The 19,853-nt window shown below is 50.0% G+C and overlaps 1 protein-coding gene across 2 annotated transcripts in view; it reads right to left on the reverse strand.

The window, feature by feature from the left end:
* Window positions 1-19,853, reverse strand: part of LOC119401254 (protein PAT1 homolog 1) — a gene marked incomplete in the record, with an annotated part of 241,115 nt that overhangs the window by 90,770 nt on the left and 130,492 nt on the right. For both annotated transcript variants that reach the window (XM_037667938.2, XM_049418729.1), the window contains 1 exon segment: window positions 14,056-14,139. In XM_037667938.2, the coding sequence (XP_037523866.1) occupies window positions 14,056-14,139 (84 nt within the window).

The raw sequence follows: 19,853 nt of genomic DNA on the forward strand, positions 1-19,853 counted from the left end.
TAAACATGCGCTCGCTTTTGTACCAGGATATCAGTGAAAGTTTTAACGAAAGGCCTACTGTACCGATGTTAGCGTTAGTTTTATCCACTCCACCCTAGCCAAGTTGCACCTTTGTCGCGTTTTAGATATTCGTCCTGTCGAATTATTGGAGGCTTTGAATACGAGCTATTCGAAAGTCGAATCGAATTATCCGATTAGGTATTATTCGATTGGAATTCGAAACTCGAATATTCGCACACCGCTAACTTTTATGACTTGCGCATTGAAAACCAAGGTCTATTTGTACAAGCAAGACATTTGTTTTGACGCACTCTTACAATTCATCCAGGTGCAAAGCAGTGTCTTTGCTGTTTACACACTATTGTCGTCACTGTGGCATGGTCACATCGGTACGTACCGATACCGAACAAGTTCAAATTGGCACACCGCAGACCAGGGGCGTAGCCAGAAATTTTTTTCGGGGGGGTTCAACCATACTCTATGTATGTTCGTGTGTGCGTTTTATGTGTGCGTGTATATATACACATGCAAAAGTGAAAAATTTCGGGGGGGGGGGGGGGGGGGGGGTTTACCCCCCCCCTGGCTACGCCCCTGCCGCAGACGTTGCGAGAACACGTGCAAGCGAGGAAACGTGCGGCTCCGGCGGTCGGCGGGTGTTCTCGACAGATCTCAGTACTGACGTGCGCGCCGCCCCGCGGCGGCATGAAATACCAGCACGCCTCCTTTCACGGCGCGGCCGAGACGATGCTGACACCTCTCCTTCTAGCCACCATACCCTGATGTCACAACACGGTATGAGCTTCTCATCACGTGCTCGCACAATATATAGTGACGTTTCCACGGCCACTCCGCACTGTGCTGTTGGTGACGTTGGTGATGCACAAGCGACTGTGCCGTTGGTGACGCACAAGCGGCCATTTTGGAACTTTTGATGACACACGAGCGGTTATCTTGGAAGTTTTGGTAGTCGACGTCATCACAACTAGCCAGCCATATTGCTGCGTGGAGTCACCTGAAGTTGTACTGTAGCCTGACGTCAAGCTAGTGTCGATGTCAGTAGGTGCGCCATGGAAAAACTGACTTTAATATCAAAATAAAATATTTTATCAGCATTTGCTGAGCTTCACACTTGCTCAGAGCCGTCTCTGCATACAGGAGGGGGGACACGGGGATCAAATCACGAAAATAGCTCAAAAAATCAATTTTCGGAAAACACTCGTTTGAGCCTCTGTAGTCAGTATGCAGTATCTAAACGACTATGCTGAAAACGCACTCTAAGCGCAAAAAAAAAAAAAAAAAAATGTAAGTGAGGTCGGTGAAAAAGAAGACCAAAACCGCGCTAAAACGGCGTAATTCACGGCGTCGTATCTCGTCTTTCCTGCCACCGAGCGCCGCCATCTTGGCGTCGTTTCAAAGCTCAAAAGTTCCGCCTTTCTGTTCCCACCCTTCTTGCTTACGATCACTGCATAGAAAAAGCGTGAACAACAAAAAATAGGAGGGCATTCTCACGAACCTTGGAATGTACGCGGCACTTCTATTGGCGGAGTGTGCGACACCGTTGAGAGGCGCTTTTCAATTGGTTGTTGCCAGGGCGACGGCCGCTGTGTTTACGAACGGAATGCTCGCTGCTTGATTCCTCCATGGCTGTAAGCACGTGAATCGCCGCTGTTTGAAAGGTGACGCGTGTACAGGAGGCAAAGTGTAAGCCTCTTTAGTTTCGTATACGGAGGAAAACGGGGGACAGTATCGCACGGTATTCCTGCAGGGGCGAGCCAGTGATTAGATTGGGGCGTACCAAGTGGGTTGTCGGCATGTCGGGTGATCCCTTGCTGGGACGGTAGTAAAGTGACAGCGATGCAAACCATAGCACTTTATCATCAAAACGCTTACTACTTATTAGATGACGCGCGAGTGCCGCTTTACCTGCTTTACTTCGGAGACGATCTGCCGAGGCTTGCTCTCGCGCCGCTTCGCTGAGACCCGAGCTTCGTGCGTGTGCGTTCCTGGTCCCATTTAAAAAAAACTGGCGTCTAATGTCCCCATTAGCGGAAGAGCATTCTCGTTTCACTTAGAAAAGCTAATAATGTGAGAAAACGCGTCTGCAGTATAGTTTGGTGCGATGTCGCTGTCAGCTTTGGACTGCCGAGAAGGAGTCAGCTCTGCGGCGTAGTTTATCGTACAAGAAAATGAATTTTTAGCCCTTGGTAGTTGACAAGGGTAATCGCAAAGCTTCATCAAACTAATACACCACCATTTCGGCTGCCTGACGACAAGTTCCCTGGCCACAAAAGTAGAGATACAGTCCAACATGCCCAAATGTTTACATGCAGCCTCGTGCACTTGCGTTCAAGGGGGCTGCACAAAAGTGTCTGCGGTAAGTGATAGAGGGTAATAAACTTCCTAAATCAGGCCAAATTAAGAAGTAGAGGCCCAAAAGATTGCCTTCTGGCAAGGGCACAAATTATTACTGTCCTGGCACACTTTAGCACAGGGTGAACTGCAACCAAAACTGTGTTTGTACATTTTCTCAAAAGAGTGTGTTGTGCCTGCCACTTCACTAGTGGAAAGCATAGCACAACTATGGCTAGACCGATTTTTATGCCGTTTGTTTTATTGTAATCCATAGACTGTCCTATACTTCAACACACTCTTGGAATTTTTGTTTAGGCTTTAATTCTTTTGTTATTTCATAATTACTGCATGGCATGATTAGCTGAGGCAAAGGCATTTGCATGTAATGTCCAGTATAAAATTAATCTAAAGGTGTCTTTAAGTACAAACAGTATGTGAGGAAGGATACAAAGTAGTAGTTCCAGCCTCTTAGCATTTTTCATCACTGTGCCAGGCTTTCCACAAGCAAGGAACTAGTGAATTTTTATAAAATGAAAACTAGTAAAGATATCTTTATGAAAATTTAAATTTGCTTTTTTAAAATGATTTGCAGAGCTTGTGCCAAATTTCATGAATCTAGACCAAGAAACTAAAAAGTTACAAATGATCCCTGCGTCCCCCCCCTTAAAGGGACACTAAAGGCAAATATTAAGTCGACGTTGATTGTTGAAATAGCGGTCCAGAAACCTCGTACCGCTGCTTTTGTGCCAAGGAAGTGCTTATTTTGAAATAAAATCACGTTTTTAGTGGTCCGCATCGCGTTAGCGCGCTTCAAATCTCCCGCCTGAAAATACGACTCTCATACGTCACTGCTGCCGTGCCCAACGTTGCCCGCTTTTACTGCGCGGCCGCCGACACTAGTAGCAGCCGAGCGGAAGTAGCGGGAACCACAGTAGCAACAACGGCGCTGCGGCAAAGACTTGCTCGGATGGGCACATTCAAAGCCGTCACCAAGTTGCGGTTGGTCTCGTAATCCTCAGTACGAAAGTGCAGCGAGCACACACGCAGAGGTTTTGACTGTTTAGCACACTGGCGCAATGGCATGACACTAAGCCACTTCGAGCGTAAGGGTTCATTCCGCGGAACCCAGTGAAAAGACACACCGGTTTCCTTGCTGCAGCACTGGCGTTGTGCACCATTCGGGCATCCGGCAATATCACACGCATGCGGCATTTTGTCGAACTTTCTGTCAGAGCGACTTTCACGAGCGCGCAAAACACGCACGGCAGTACGCGATCCCGAAACTATCACTGAGACGGGCGAGGCACAGTTCGGCGAAAACGGAACCTTTGAACCACGCGCGCCATTCCCCATGGCAACGCCACGGAGGTTTTGTTTTCCATGAATGAAGCGGAAACGAACAAACAGCATTTTATTACGTCTTTTGATGCTCGGAATGTTCTTTTTTTACTGCTGCTAGTTTGATTACTAGTGATTTATTGTAGGCCGACTTCCCTACGTCATCGGGATCACTTCGAAAATGTCCCACTCGTGGCGCTCATCATGTGATAAATTTAGCTTAATTTCTCGGTAAGTAGGGCACTGCTGTTGATAATATTGCCGTTTTAGAAGTTGTCATACATTGGGCTTTCACTCTGACATAAATTGTTATTTGCCTTTAGTGTCCCTTTAACAAGCTCACAACTACGCAGTACATGTAACAGTCGCGTCCCCAAAAGAGCTCAAGAATATGCCTGCTCGCAGCTATCGCGTACTACGTCGCACACACGTTGATCAGTTTGCATTTTGTCTTGACTTGAGACATGCGGCGGTATCAGCATTACGAGTTGTAAAGAGTGAGGTGCGGACCGTCACTTTGGTTCATGTACGGTGCAATGAAAGAAGGAGCCGTGCACGATAAGGCTGGTATACAAGCAACATATATTATCAAGCAGAAGCAACTTTTGAAGACAATACACGCATAAGAGATATCCCCAAATACACTTCAAACGAAAATGTCAATACGCGTGGAATGTCCTAGAGTGATGCGCTCACATTCGTTGACATCCTGCTCACGTCCCGGGTAAACGTCTGCAGCACAGCAGGCCGACGGTCGACCGTCTCAGCAGATAGACGAGACGTAGCGGCGCGGCTAGGTGAGCAGCAGGGTGAGTGGTGGTGGACCACGCGTTCAGGCAGGCAGACCGGAACCAGCAAGCGCAGGAAAGAAGCAGGCAGGAACCGGCCAGGTACCGGGCAGGACACGGACACCTTGGTCCCCAGCGCCCGCAGGAGCGCGACCCGTCAGGAGGCTGCCCAGCGGTTGTCCCGGGTAGCCCTCGCGAACGTGGCCTCTCGAACGCTGTGCCTCCGTGGCCACTCCCGCCAGCTCTCTGCTTCTTCTTCCTTTTTTTTTTCTTCGCCGCCACCACCACGCGCCCCATTTTTGTCCGCAACGTGGCGCATTCCTCGCTGCTGTCCTCGTCTTCTTCACTATTTCACCACACGAGTGCATGTTATATCTAAACTTCTGTGTCACGTGTCTTCGACTTGTTTCGGCTGATGATGCATGGGCCTCTCTTCCCGTCCTAGATGACACTTCCAAAAATCTGATGTAGCACAGCTTTTGATTAAGCTAGTAGGTAATATACACATACACTGTGTGGTATAACTACTAAGAGGTGAAAAAAGACAAAGCCGACAATGAAATAAACAGCGAAAGGATGTATACATTTCTGAATTCATCTCCGTTTTGTCACGTCAACACGTCGTAGCACAATACCGTACCACATATACTGGCCCATAGAGTGAAGTACGCTCACACGCCGTTCGCAACCAATGAGCATCACCCACAAAACAGTGTCGCGATCAGTATTATTCAATCAGTGCATTCTATAAACATCGAAGACCTGGTTGGAATAGATAAGTACTGAAGGGGTTCACACACGCAAACATACGGCAGAGCGAAATAGCTAGTTCGATCCCAATCGTCTTTGCTAACTGCACACAAAACAAGACACCACACCATAAACGAATACTACTACTGTGGAGGTAGGTTTGCAAGACGCTTACCCTACAAGGTGACCGCAAAGGAACGCGATGCTCTCCACTGTCGCAGCGAACAAAGACGCTACGGCAGGGTTCGTCGACTTTCTGACACGGCGCAGAAAAGGCACTCCAGGCAGATTGTCAACAAACACGGGCTTATTAACCCAAGATACGGCACAGTGCGACAGTCATGCGCTTGCAGGCCGTAAAAGGGAAACTCCGCAAGACCGGTCGAGTACCCTTGCCAGCGGCACTACAACCATCACATAAAGGGCAGCAGTCGAGCGCATGGACAAAAAGCCACCTGCAGAGCAGTGTGTCAACCTCTCGTGCAGGCCTGAGAGCATCTGACGCGGCGAGCCAGCACCAGACAGAAGTCAGCTCATGGGAGAGGGGGTTGTCACTGGCGGCCAATGAGGACCGGCGAAGTGCAGTGACGTAGGCTAGCGTGTTGTGCGGCAAGCATTGCTCGGACATGTCCGGACATGTGGCGCCATGCGGGGAACACCGATGCATGGCTAGCACCAGGCAAAAAGGCCTGGTGGCGTAGCCATTGTAGCCATGTCACCGATTAACGGCAGTTCCCGGCGCTCGAGCCGCGCGGGGCCAACACATGCACTTGCTGGGGAACGAGGCGCTAAAAGGGGAGGGTGCACTCAATTCCCACACCACAGAAAAATAAACTCAAAAGGGGCCTCCACGTGTGCGTATGAATGTGTACATAACTTGTGAGACATGTGTACGACGCAGTCAGCAGGCAACAGTTCATAGTGTTGCTTACAGAAGGAAGCTTCACGGGATAAATAAAATAAGAAAACCAATAAATATCAGCTTTAGATGTTTGCTGCCACTCGTAATCGCACCATCTCGCAGAACAGGCTTTAGCAGGTAACACCGAGCGTAATGACAACTGCAGGTGTAGTCCCCAAGCACCTGCATTGCAATCCGCCGAGTTCTCACAAAGATGGTGGGCAGTGCGCATCATCTTTTTGCCGTCTGCTAGCCCGAAATCTTCCAGAGAGCTTCCACTACAAAATTTTCCTGGAAGCTTCTGGCGACGTACAGGCTTCCTGCCAGGAGCCAGGACTGTCCAGCCCGAGAAAAATGAACGCCGAACCGGAAGTGCCCCGCGGGGTGGGTGGAGCAATCCGAGAAAAACGAATGCACTCTGGCTGGCTCTGGCAGCCTGCGGGTAGCCAGAAGTGGAAAATCTAGGCTTGTGCGAATAGTAAATTTTAGGTTCGAAGCGAATTTGAAGCGAATAGTGATTTTGGTCGAATAATTTCGAATTGAATTCGAATAGTATATATCACATATTATAAAGAAAAATGAGCATATCTGTCATGACCCAACCAACCTGCACAACGTTTTTTTTTTTTTAATTGTAACAAGGCATGTGCAAATGTCATTCTTTTTGGTTCAAAGGAAGTGGAAGCAACTTTGAATAGTAGCAGGATTTGGCTTTCGGTAGAATGCAAATGACAACCTGAAAAATATGTTACGTTTTAAAATTTACTATACTTGGAGCATATAAGCTGGTATAACAAGTTTTTAAACTTTAAAAATGGTGAATCGATGTGAGGGTAATGTGTTCATTTAACCTTAAAGTGGGGTTTCGCGGCAGTGCGGATTTTCTCTGGAAAGGTGTATTCACGGTATAGCACCCCTTCACTGCAGTGAAACAACCTTTACCAAAAGTTACAAGCGGACCGTGCGGATTTTTCCTGGAAAGGTGTATTCACGGTATAACAACCCTGCACTGCAGTGAAACCACCTTTACAGGGGGGTTATAAGCGGACTAATATACACCTATTCGTTCATTTCGAATACTTCGAAATTTTCAATAATTTAAATTCGAATCGAAGCGAATTCGAATACTGTATTATTCGTTCGAATATTCGAAGTGCTCGAATATTCGCACAAGCCTAGGAAAAACGAATGGCCCCAGTGATAGCGACAGATGGAAAGGGTCACTCCTGTCCAGCACGGCTGCTGACATTGGGGCCGCACCTCGCTAGTTCGCTCTAAGCGGAGCGAGCTATTAGTATGGCTCGAGTAATGCAGCTTATAATGCATATGCTTGAGTTGGGACAAGAGGAAATATTAATTAAAGCGATTTCATTCTAATAAGAGTTTACTGCATTTATTCCAAAGAACAGACGTTTCTCATTAATAATATAAGGTTCTTTTTCACAGTTGTTACTCACGAATAGGCAGCGCATCTATAAATATGGAAGATACTCTGTGTCACTTTACATTCACTATAGAAAAATTGGCAAGATTTTTATTTTGTTTAGAAATAGGTCATTCAAGATTTTAAACAGGCAGTAAGAACAACTAACCCTGGGAGGCCACAATTGGTAAAAATATTCAACCCCCAGAAAGTTAGACTTCAAATTTTGTTGCCTGAGCAGTAATAACCATGATTTTTTAATTTATAAACACTACTAAATTTTGTGCAATTACTGGTTCCAGTTTCCGCAAGCACCACAAAGCAGGCACATGTTCACTTGCGCTGGTGCAGTGTTTTGACCTACCACGGAAAGCTGGTCACAGAGCCAATACAGACTGGATTGCTGGATAAATTCAAGGTTTTCCTGGAGTCTCAAGGACTTGTATGGACCTCAAATGCAGTTTGTGCTATATGCATTTCACTGAGTGGCTGTATTACTATTGTCACGTGGTCGTGACGTCGACGAAGAAAGCAGTCGGCGTTTGCAGAATGAAACTGTTTATTTGGCCGAACTTGTGGCCGGGAAAATGAGAACTAGAACTACAGCAATACACGCTGTACAATGATAGCGGCGAACAGGGCGTCGTCCGTCGATCAACTGACAAGCGGTCAAGTGCGTCGGTTTTTATACAGGTGCTATGGAACTTTCCAGCGATATCGCTGGTGGCGGCGTTATCTCTCGATAAAGCTGGAACATTCGCGTGCGGCGCGAAATCTTGACAAAACGATCTACTACAATCGAGAAGTCTCTCGAACACTGCTTCGCGGGCAGCGTCGAGCGTTGATAACCGCCCTTGCAGGTCAAACCCAAAAAACATCAAAATAGGACAAGAAGTGGGCGTGGCATTGCCCCCCTCTGAAAAAGCATCGTCCCGATGCTTGTGAAAGAACAAAGAAGAGAAAAAAACACAAGTGCATACATAAATAAATTACAATAACAAAGGTAAAAGTAGCGTCCCCAGATTCGCTAACGTGCAAAAAACGGCTTAAGACGCACGACATGGACGACTTCAGGTCGTGCGCGGCGTCGCTGGGAGTTCGTAAAGCCGTCCGGGATGACCTCGTAGTCAAGAGCGCCGAGACGTCGAAGAACCTTGTAGGGTCCGAAGTATCGCCGAAGGAGTTTTTCGCTAAGGCCACGTCGGCGTATCGGCGTCCAGACCCAGACGCGGTCGCCGGGCTGGTATTCCACGAAGCGTCGTCGCAGATTGTAGCGACGGCTATCGGTGTGCTGCTGGGTCTTGATGCGCAGGCGGGCGAGCTGTCGAGCTTCCTCGGCACGTTGTAAGTAAGCGGCGGCGTCGAGGTTTTCTTCGTCGGTGACATTCGGTAGCATGGCGTCCAGTGTCGTCGCCGGGCTCCTTCCGTAGACCAACTTGTACGGCGTCATCTGCGTCGTTTCTTGGACGGCCGTGTTGTAAGCGAAGGTCACGTACGGAAGGACGGCGTCCCACGTCTTGTGCTCAACGTCGACGTACATGGCCAGCATGTCGGCGATGGTCTTATTTAGACGCTCGGTGAGGCCATTGGTCTGCGGGTGGTAGGCGGTGGTGCGGCGGTGGCTCGTCTCGCTGTATTTTAAGATCGCCTGAGTTAGGTCCGCAGTAAAGGCGGTACCTCTGTCTGTGATGAGGACCTCTGGGGCGCCATGACGCAAGATGATGTTCTCCACGAAGAACTTGGCTACCTCGGCGGCACTGCCTTTGGGCAAGGCCTTTGTCTCGGCGTAGCGGGTGAGGTAGTCAGTTGCTACGACGATCCACTTGTTGCCGGAAGTCGACGTCGGGAACGGCCCCAGTAGGTCCATCCCGATTTGCTGGAACGGCCGGTGAGGTGGTTCGATTGGTTGCAGAAGTCCCGCTGGCCTAGTCGGTGGTGTCTTCCGTCGCTGGCAATCTCGGCAAGTCTTAACGTAGTGGGCGACGTCGGCAGGAAGGCGTGGCCAGTAGTATTTTTCCTGTATCCTCGCGAGCGTGCGGGAAAAGCCGAGGTGGCCAGCCGTCGGGTCGTCGTGCAGGGCCTGCAGAACCTCTGGTCGCAGTGCCGAAGGTACAACGATGAGGTAGTCAGCCCGGGCCGGAGAGAAGTTCTTCTTTACGAGGACGTCGTTTTTCAAGAGAAATGACGCCAATCCCCTCCTGAATACTTTTGGAACAACGGCGGTCCTGCCCTTGAGGTATTCCACAAGGCCCCGGAGTTCCGGGTCGGCTTGCTGTCGTTCAGCGAAGTCGTCGGCACTTATGGTTCCCAAGAAGCAGTCATCATCGTGGTCGTCCTGCGGCGGTGCGTCGACGGGGGCACGAGACAAGCAGTCGGCGTCGGAGTGTTTTCTTCCGGACTTGTAAACGACGGTAATGTCGAATTCTTGGAGTCTTAGGCTCCACCGTGCGAGGCGACCTGAAGGGTCCTTCAAGTTGGCTAGCCAACACAAGGCGTGGTGGTCGCTCACAACTTTGAAGGGCCGGCCGTAGATGTAGGGGCGAAACTTCGATGTAGCCCAGATGATGGCCAGACACTCCTTTTCTGTGGTGGAATAGTTGATTTCTGCCTTTGATAGCGACCGGCTAGCATAACTGATGACCCTTTCCAATCCGTCGGTCTTCTGCACAAGGACGGCGCCGAGTCCTACGCTGCTTGCGTCGGTGTGGATTTCCGTATCGGCGTGCTCGTCGAAATGCGCAAGTATCGGAGGCGTCTGCAGGCGTCGTTTCAATTCTTGAAATGCCTGAACTTGCGATGTTTCCCACCTGAATTCGACGTCGGCCTTCGTGAGTTGCGTCAGTGGCTCGGCGATCCGTGAAAATTCCTTGACGAAACGTCTGTAATAGGCGCACAAGCCGAGGGAAAACGGCGTACGGCCTTCTTGTCGGTGGGCGTCGGGAAGTCAGCGATGGCAGCTGTTTCCGCGGGTCCGGGCGAACACCATCCTTGCTGATCACATGACCCAAGAACAAGAGCTCCTCGTACGCGAAGCGGCACTTTTCAGGCTTCAAAGTGAGTCCGGAGGTCTTGATTGCTTGAAGTACAGCTTCAAGGCGCCGAAGGTGTTCGTCGAAGTTTGAGGAAAACACTACGACGTCGTCCAAGTACACGAGGCACGTCTGCCACTTCAAGCCGGCCAGTACTGTATCCATAACCCGTTGAAAAGTCGCAGGTGCCGAGCAAAGACCAAAAGGCATGACCTTGAACTCAAACAGGCCGTCTGGCGTTATAAAGGCAGTCTTTTCTCGGTCTCTCTCGTCGACTTCTATTTGCCAGTAACCGGTCTTGAGGTCCATCGACGAAAAGTACTTTGCGTTGTGTAATCGATCCAGGGTGTCGTCTATCCGGGGAAGGGGATACACGTCCTTCTTTGTGACTTTGTTCAGGCGACGATAATCGACGCAAAAACGAAGAGTCCCATCCTTCTTCTTCACTAGCACCACGGGGGATGCCCACGGACTCTTCGACGGCTGGATGATGTCGTCGCATAGCATTTCGTCGACCTGTTTCTTCACGGCCTCCCGTTCCCGCGTCGAAACCCGGTAGGGACTCTGACGGTGTGGTCGAGCATTTTCTTCTGTTATAATGCGGTGCTTAGCAAGGGGCGTTTGTCGGACCCGCGATGATGACGAGAAACAGTCCTTGTATTGCAGGAGCAGGGTTTTGAGCTTATCTTGCTTGACCTTCGGAAGGCTCGGGTTGACGTCAAAATCCCGTTCGGGACCTCTATTCGTCGAAGCAGGTTCGACAGCATCGAAGAGGGCGAAAGCATCGCTGGCGGCTACACATTCGTCGATGTAGGCAACCGTCGTACCCATGTTGAGGTGCCTATATTCGTGGCTGAAGTTTGTCAGCAGTACCTTTGCTTTACCGTCATGCAGCTCGGCGATACCTCTTGCGACGCAAATTTGACGATTCAGGAGTAGTTGCTGATCGCCGTCGATTACGCATTCAAGGTTCGCAGGTTTTTCGGTGCCAACGGAAATAATGACGCTGGAGCGTGGCGGAACGGTCACCTGCTCTTCTATCACATTCAGTGCATGGTTCCCTGGCGTCGCGTGGGGCGGGAGCGCTTTGTCTGAGGTTAGTGTTATCGACTCAGACCTCAGGTCGATAACGGCGCCGTGGTCACTTAGGAAGTCCATTCCGAGTATCACATCCCTGGAGCAGCCTTGTAGGATTACAAAGCTCGCAGGATAAGTGCGGTTATTGATGGTGACTCTCGCCGTGCAGACACCAATCGGCGTTATCAGGTGGCCTCCAGCTGTCCGGATTTCTGGTCCACTCCAAGCGGTCTTTACTTTCTTCAGCTTAGTGGCGAATGGCCCACTGACGACGGAATAGTCGGCTCCGGTGTCGACGAGAGCTGTGACGCTGTGGCCGTCGATAAGAACATCGAGGTCGCTTGTTCGTCGTCTTGCGTTGCGGTTAGGTCGTGGCGTCGGATCACGGCTTCGTCGATTTGTCCCGCTGTTTCGACGTTGCGTCGTCAGGTTTTCTTCGGGCCGCGAAGTTTCGTTGTGAGGGCTCCGTCCGGTTTGCGTCGTGTTCTGAAGGTCTCGTCGCGTTGTCGTCGTCGGCGGCCGCGGAGGATCTTCGGCAGTTCGTCGTACAGCAACCGCACCTCCATCGGTTGCTGCCCTTAGTTTCCCGGATACGGGCTAGGCGACCGGCCCCGGTTTGGGCCAGTGTACTGCCGGCGGTGCGGTGACATGTAGCGGCCGGGCGACGGTGAGCGGGAAGGTCGTCGTTCTTCCCACTGTGTTCCGGTGAGGTAGTCGTCGATGTCGCGAGGCCGTTCGCCTGGCTGCGGGCGCGGCGCGTTGACGGCGAATCCGCGTAGCCCCATCTGTCGATACTGGCATCGGCGGTATGTGTGGCCGGCTTCCCCGCAGTGATAGCAGAGCGGTCGGTTGTCAGGGGCACGCCAAACGTCGGTCTTTCGGGGGGCGCAGCGTTGTCCTGTCGGTGGGCGGTATGGCGTCGGTGGTGGTGGCGGCGGTGCCTGGCGGCGGGACTGCTGCGGCGACGCGGCGTCTTGACGTGGGCGAGGGGGTGGGGCGTTGCGTCGGGCTGCAGCAGCATAGCTCATTGCTTCTGGCTGAGCCTGCGGTGCTTCGGGAATTCCAAGCGATTGCCGGACTTCCTCGCGGACAACGTCGGCGATTGAATGCACTTGATGCTGCGGCGAAGGTAACAGTTTGCGCAGCTCTTCCCGCACAATCGCTCTGATGGTGTCACGCAGGTCATCAGACTGCAGCGCCTGAACCTCCCCGTAGGTCGTCGTAGGAATGCGGCGGTTGTACTGCCTAGCGCGGATTTCTAGTGCCTTTTCGATTGTGGTGGCCTCGGAAAGGAATTCCGAGACCGTCTTCGGCGGGTTGCGCACAAGTCCGGCGAAGAGTTCTTCCTTCACTCCCCGCATCAGGAAGCGAACTTTCTTTTCTTCGGACATGGCTGGATCGGCATGGCGAAATAGGCGAGTCATTTCTTCGGTGTACAGTCCGACGTTCTCATTGGGGAGCTGTACACGGGTCTCGAGAAGGGTTTCAGCCCTTTCTTTCCGGATGACGCTCGTGAAGGTGTTGAGAAATCCGGTGCGGAAGAGGTCCCATGATGTTAGCGTGGACTCTCGATTCTCGAACCAGGTCCTTGCGCCATCTTCAAGGGCGAAGTAGACATGGCGTAGCTTCTCGTCGCAGTCCCAGTTGTTGAACGTGGAGACCCGGTCGTATGCCTCCAGCCAGCTTTCTGGATCCTCGCATGGTGATCCGCGGAATGTCGGCGGCTCCCTCGGTTGATGCATGACGACCGTTGTAGGCGCCACAGCGGTTGTCATTGTGGCTGTTGTCGTCTTCGTTGTGATCCTGGTCTTGTCCGGTAGGGGTCCGTATTGTGGGGGTAGTCCTTCCAGTCTGCGGCTGGCTCGACTGCCGCTGATGGTGTCGGTGTCTTCTTCGCGACGTGGGCTGGGTTCAAGGCTTGTCGGGGGCGTCCGGAACATGCACGAGCAGCACCTCCACCAGATGTCACGTGGTCGTGACGTCGACGAAGAAAGCAGTCGGCGTTTGCAGAATGAAACTGTTTATTTGGCCGAACTTGTGGCCGGGAAAATGAGAACTAGAACTACAGCAATACACGCTGTACAATGATAGCGGCGAACAGGGCGTCGTCCGTCGATCAACTGACAAGCGGTCAAGTGCGTCGGTTTTTATACAGGTGCTATGGAACTTTCCAGCGATATCGCTGGTGGCGGCGTTATCTCTCGATAAAGCTGGAACATTCGCGTGCGGCGCGAAATCTTGACAAAACGATCTACTACAATCGAGAAGTCTCTCGAACACTGCTTCGCGGGCAGCGTCGAGCGTTGATAACCGCCCTTGCAGGTCAAACCCAAAAAACATCAAAATAGGACAAGAAGTGGGCGTGGCACTATAATGATGATCCTGCAGTGTACTTACTAAGTAACATGGATGGACCCATCATAACCCCTCTGCCACGCCCTAGCAAGGGGTGGGGCACAGGAGGCATTGGCAGCCGGCTTCCTGCATGAACGCAAAAATTATTGGCCACCAGCAAGTTCAGAGGGAAAATGCTCCCTTCATCCACATGCTATAAAATGCACAGCAAGTGCCAGTTCTAATCACAACACAGGAAAAGGATTCTTTACACAGTAGCACCACCCACAATCATTCCAAGGTTAACATGTGCTATGGCCACTACTGTTTACACATCAAGGGCCAGTTGCAGAACAAAGTGATGTAGTGCAGTGCCATCGGCAACACACTACACTTGACCAACTTTTCAGGCACACCTGATAATATGAATTTCTTTGTGGCTCTCCTAAAAAAAAAAACCCTGTAGAGCTAATGCATAAGGACATTTGAAATGTCAGGTGTGAAACCCTTTACCGTCTGATTTTTCAAACCTTTTGCTGTGATCAAAAGCAGCCCCTCAAATGTGAAACTACAGCCCTTAACATAATGAAGTTGGTGAAAAAGGAGCACTACCGTGAAACCTGCATATGTTGAACCCAAGTGTGTGTGTGTGTGTGTGTGTGTGTGGGAGGGGGGGGGGGCAATTAGTTTGACATATTGGATAATGTGAGATAAAGCTCTTAAATAATTTACTGCAGTTTTGTTGCAAAATGCGGTGCACAAGTTGGCTTCACAGCATACTTTCTGTTTTGCCGCTGTTTGTAGTTGAGGATGCAGTATATGCAGGGGCGTGTTACGAGAGAATATATGGTATCGATGTATATACTGCCTTCATACACAGCCGTGCGCAATCATCGGGGTGCTGGAATCCCTTAGTTCAACTTGGCCCTAATGTGGGCCTTGTTCTTCAATAACGCACTCAGCTATCTCGTTGAGATGCTGTACGCAGCGTCAACATCAGACTTGCCTCTTTTGTAAAAAAAACAAAAAAAAAACACCTCCTTTTTCTGATAACGATAAGGAACGCATACTTACACAGTGATCATGTCCATGTTTTTGCAGTTGGTAGGCTTCAATCAGTTGGCTCAAGAGACATTTTTAAAGAAATGTAATTACAGTGCATACCACTTATAATGTAACCGCATATAGAGCAGGTCCGGTTACAATGCAGTCTTTTTTGACTCCCGTTTACCCTCCCACAGAACCCCCTGTATACATATACCGCTTATTGTGCAGTCCCCCAAGATGAAATACCGTTTATAATGCGGTTGTGGGAAAATATTTCTGACAAACGCGGTAGCGAGTGCAGTTCTCAAAGGAGGTACACTGCTAGGGAGGGAGCGACAAGGTCGTTACGAAGGGTGAGGGCACGCGCAGTGAACGAACGAGGGGCGGAGGGAGGAAAAAGAAAAAAGACCGCGGCAGTGCTGCGCGGGCTCGCTGAGTGGGGAAGGATGGTGGTTGCCTAGGTGACGGAGAAGCCTTTGCACCGGCGCCGGCAGGGCTCTGGCTGCTTGCCGGCCGCAAGCTCCACATGGAACATGCGATCACGTCCTCATCAAGTGCGCTTTAAGTTTTCTGTCGGGAAAAGCGTCGTCGTTATCACGCTTGCTACAGATATCGCTTTTGCTACCTCGTCCGCAACTTGAAAAGTTTTACGGCTTCATGACGCGAGCTTTCACTTTTTCTGCTAGTGCGCGGACTTACGAGCTTGGCGGGCTTTTGTCGCTGTTGATCTCCCGGCCGTGAACACAAACTTCGTATCACGCATGCTGTTCTTGGGTTAGTGCTTGAGTGCGATCCCTTCAAAGTCCGATCTTCATGTTGTCTTGGACAAACTTCCCACGACAACATGCTGAACTGCAGACTAGGCCTAATCAGCGCTGGTTGCTTTTTGGTAGCGGTCGCGGGCGATAAAAGTTGCGGTTTCGTGCAAAATCAACGAAACTCCTTGCGATGGCTGCACTTGAAAGGAAGGGAATCATATCGATCATGAAAACGAGGGCATGGTTGGCACATGCAACTCTCGAATGGTGGTTCCCGATACGACTGCAATGTCATGGACATCGGGTGCACGCTCGTGAAATTGAACGATCGGTACCATTCAGCACGCGAAATTTCGGTAGCGATTCAACATAGTTTCTGTGTAATGTGCATACCTCGAGGTGGCCTGAAACATAGTCGGCGAATTTCCGCGATGTCGCTTTGTTTTGTTAGCTTTTTCCCCCCGTGTTCATTTCGTTGGCAATACAGGTCTTTGGAGGTTAATTTTTGAACATTAGGAAATTTAAGTGGTTGTAAGCGCCCCGAATCGCATGTGTCGATTATCGGACACGCGAGGCTACATGCTCAACACGTTTTGCACAAGTGCAGCCTTTGAAGAAGGTTGTTTTGGTTATAGTGCGGTACCACTTATAGTGCGGATATTCATGACTCCGATGACTTACGTTATGAGCGGTCTATGCTGTAGAAGGTGTCATGTGCTACGCTTCTATCTCTACAGTTTTATCAGGTGCTGTGTTTTTAAATGCGAAGCATTTCTTAGCGAACTTCTGCAACTTTGAGTGTATAGCCGCCTACGAGTTAATGCTCTCCTGGCCGTTTCGTTAATGGGAAGTATACCAAAATCGGTATGGCATAACACGACTACATGATGAGCATAAACTGCACGTCATAAGATGGAAGTCATGACATCCATGTCATGAACGTCATGATTTACATGCCGCGGTCTTGGTGCTCTTGCGGCTGTTTCATTAACTTGATATACATAAAAATTGGTATGGCAAGACAAGAGTGTATGGCAAACATAAGTGACAGCTCTTAACGTGTAAATCATGACACGCATGTCATGTACAGCATAATTTACATGACATAGTCTCGGCACGCTCACGGCTGTTTAAATAATGTGTATTTACCAAAACTGGTATAACAAAACATTTCTGTTGACAAACATAAATGACATGCGGTAACATAAAAATCACGACATGCATGTCATGTTCGGCATAACATACCGGCCATGCTCATGCTGCACTTGCACGGGTTTCGCTAGTTTGACATGTATCAAATTTGGTATTGCGTGAACTGACTATCACGAACATAAATGACAGGTGGTAAAATGAAAATCATGACATGCATGTCAATTATGGCATGCCAGGGTGTCTACCGAGTTGACATTTCTAAATTCCCTGAGTTTTCCAGGTTTTCCCTGGGCGTTTTTTCTAAAATTCCCTGTGTGAAACAGAACTTTGTTTTTATGTCAATATGGGTAAACACCACGTCGCTTGACGATGTCACTCTCTAGCAAGCACGTTCAAAAATAAAAATGACTTAATCCCATTTGGACAGTACAGAGAACAGTTAAACCGCAACATAGCGAAGTTGGAAAAAGCGGCAATTTACTTCGTTATATTGTAACTTCGTTAAACTGAAATTCGAAGTTTCATGCAAGGCATAGTTACCGAAGGATTAATTTTGAACTGAAAATGCCACAAGGATGCTCGAATAATACAGCAACACGAAAAAGCTTTTTTTTTCGCGTGCAAAAAATCAATTTTGTTGAGCCTGAGGTGCAGCAATCACAGTTAGATGCTTTGCCAGAGTGTCATGTGTAAAGACGAAACAAAATGCAGGTTTAACGCACTGTGGAATTGCGCTTATAATGGTGCTGCAGCTGGTCACATCCTCGCGTGTTGCCCAGAGCAGTGCGACGCCTTTGCTATCATGTTGCCCAGCCGAACCATTTGCTCTCCACAAACTCGCAACAACGAAAACCGTCGCACGTTAGAAAAAAGTAGTCACAGTTTCACCGTGACAGCGAAACAGTGAATCCGATAGAAACAAATAGGAATTTTATATGAATATAGGGTAGCAGCTCACTGCTTCAGGAAACGTAGCCACTGCAGTAAGAGAAGTGACCTATCTATGGCTCAGGGGCGGATCCAGGTGCCTAATTTGGGAAGGGGGGGGGGTTGTTCCACCATCCGATCGGGCAGGGCGGGCGGGAGTACAAAGGCTGAAGCCACTGCCTCAGCAGTGCATTTTGATGGGTCACGCATATTTACAACAGTCCAGAGGGGAATATGGTGGCGCCTAAAAAGCCTTCATTGGAAATGTGCATAGGGAAGCAGGAAATGGTAGAGCAATGAGGAGAGAGGTAGTGAGCAGGGACATGATTCTCTTTACCCCTTTTGGGCAGTGGTAGGCAAAGCAACCTGACAAAGCGGGCAAGCTCAAGAGGCAGCCTGACAAAGGCGGTGGACGACAGGCACTGAGGGGGCTGAGGCTGGCTATGGGGGGGGGATCGCCGCTACCGCTTCCCCTTCCTCTGGATCTGCCACTGCTATGGCTTCAACGGAAGTTTTGCAATTAGAGAACAACACCTACAAAGGTATGATCCCCTCTAAAGATACCGCGGTACAGTGAAAGCTCATTAATTTGCACCTCATTAATTCGAACTTTCGATTAATTCGAACTGATGGCCATGGTCCGGCCACGATATATAGGCGTCTATGGGTTAACCAACTCGTTAGTTCACGCGCGCATCGGCTCCTCTATTGATAATTCGAACTGCGCGCCGCTGCATGGTGGTATTTTATACTGCCGCCACGAGCTTTTATGGCTCAACGATAGATGGCGCAAGTGCTGAGCGCAGCGTAAAGTCCCTCTATGTTTCAAAAGTAGCGAAAGGTCTTGATCCAGCCGCCGCGCCCTGCGGTAGGCCAGTTGGCGACATGACATTTTCGCCTTCGCGCCCCGCCTAAAGGGTCCACGGTGGCAGCGCTGTGCCGGCGACAGGTATGGATTAGTGTGTTTTCAAGCGTGGAGTAAGGCGATTTTAGCAAGTAGAGAGTACTTCACGCGCCTCTGTCGCATTGTTGTTGCAAACTAGAAGCGTTTATGTACAGTAAAACCTCGTTATAACGAAGTTGAAGGGGGAGTCGTAATTACTTCGTTATAACCATTAGTTCGTTATAGCCAATATCCATTTCTACCGACAATTAGCACGCAAGAGAGGATGTACTCACTACCGAATCTCACAGCAGCCCGCCACGCAAACGAAAAACGGCCGTTGCACGGAGAAAAACTAGTAAAATAAGAAAAAAAGAAAGAAGAGCAAAGAACTGCTAATTTATTCACGCCAAACTCGGCGCACCAGCTGGCGGCTCACTTAGCAGAAAAAAAGTCCTTAATAGACTTCTGCCGTGTCTTCCTCAGACGGATGATGCCTTTTTCGGCCGCTGCCGCTATGTCGAGTCCGTCCTCACCGTCATCGTGAGCGCCGAACATCGGGTTCACAAACTCCGGGCTGTCGTCGACACATTCGTCACTGTCGTCATTCACCACCCCTGTCACCGCGCGCACAATTTCAGCCTCTGTGAGCTCTTCGGTTGTCACCGCGTCAGCATCGGCACTGACATACGTGCAGAAGGTGTCGCAGTTGGGCACAACTCCGGCATCAACGAGAGCGTCCCACGACGCCAAGTCTTGGTCACCCGCAGCACCCTCATTGGCGGCAGCACTGATATCTTCGCTGTCACCGCCGCTTTTGACGCCAAACGAGGCATGCCGGAAGCAGTTGGCGATCGTGCAACAGCACCGGTGACTGCTTCTTTGTTGCTCAACGCTACGCCGAAATCTTGGGCCACTTTTTTCTTCTTGACGCCGGACTCAACGGCTTTCAACATAGCCGCCTTCTGCTCGATTGTAATCGTTTTGCGCTTTCGTTTGCCGTTGCCGTCGTCCATCTCCTGTCTAGCGGCGGGAACCAAGAAAGACGCTGTTCTCATGCACGCAGTGAACGACAAGCAACTACAAGGCCCGCG

The sequence above is a fragment of the Rhipicephalus sanguineus genome, chromosome 8 (assembly GCF_013339695.2).
Source record: "Rhipicephalus sanguineus isolate Rsan-2018 chromosome 8, BIME_Rsan_1.4, whole genome shotgun sequence".
In the NCBI taxonomy this organism is placed as follows: Eukaryota; Metazoa; Arthropoda; class Arachnida; order Ixodida; family Ixodidae; genus Rhipicephalus; species Rhipicephalus sanguineus.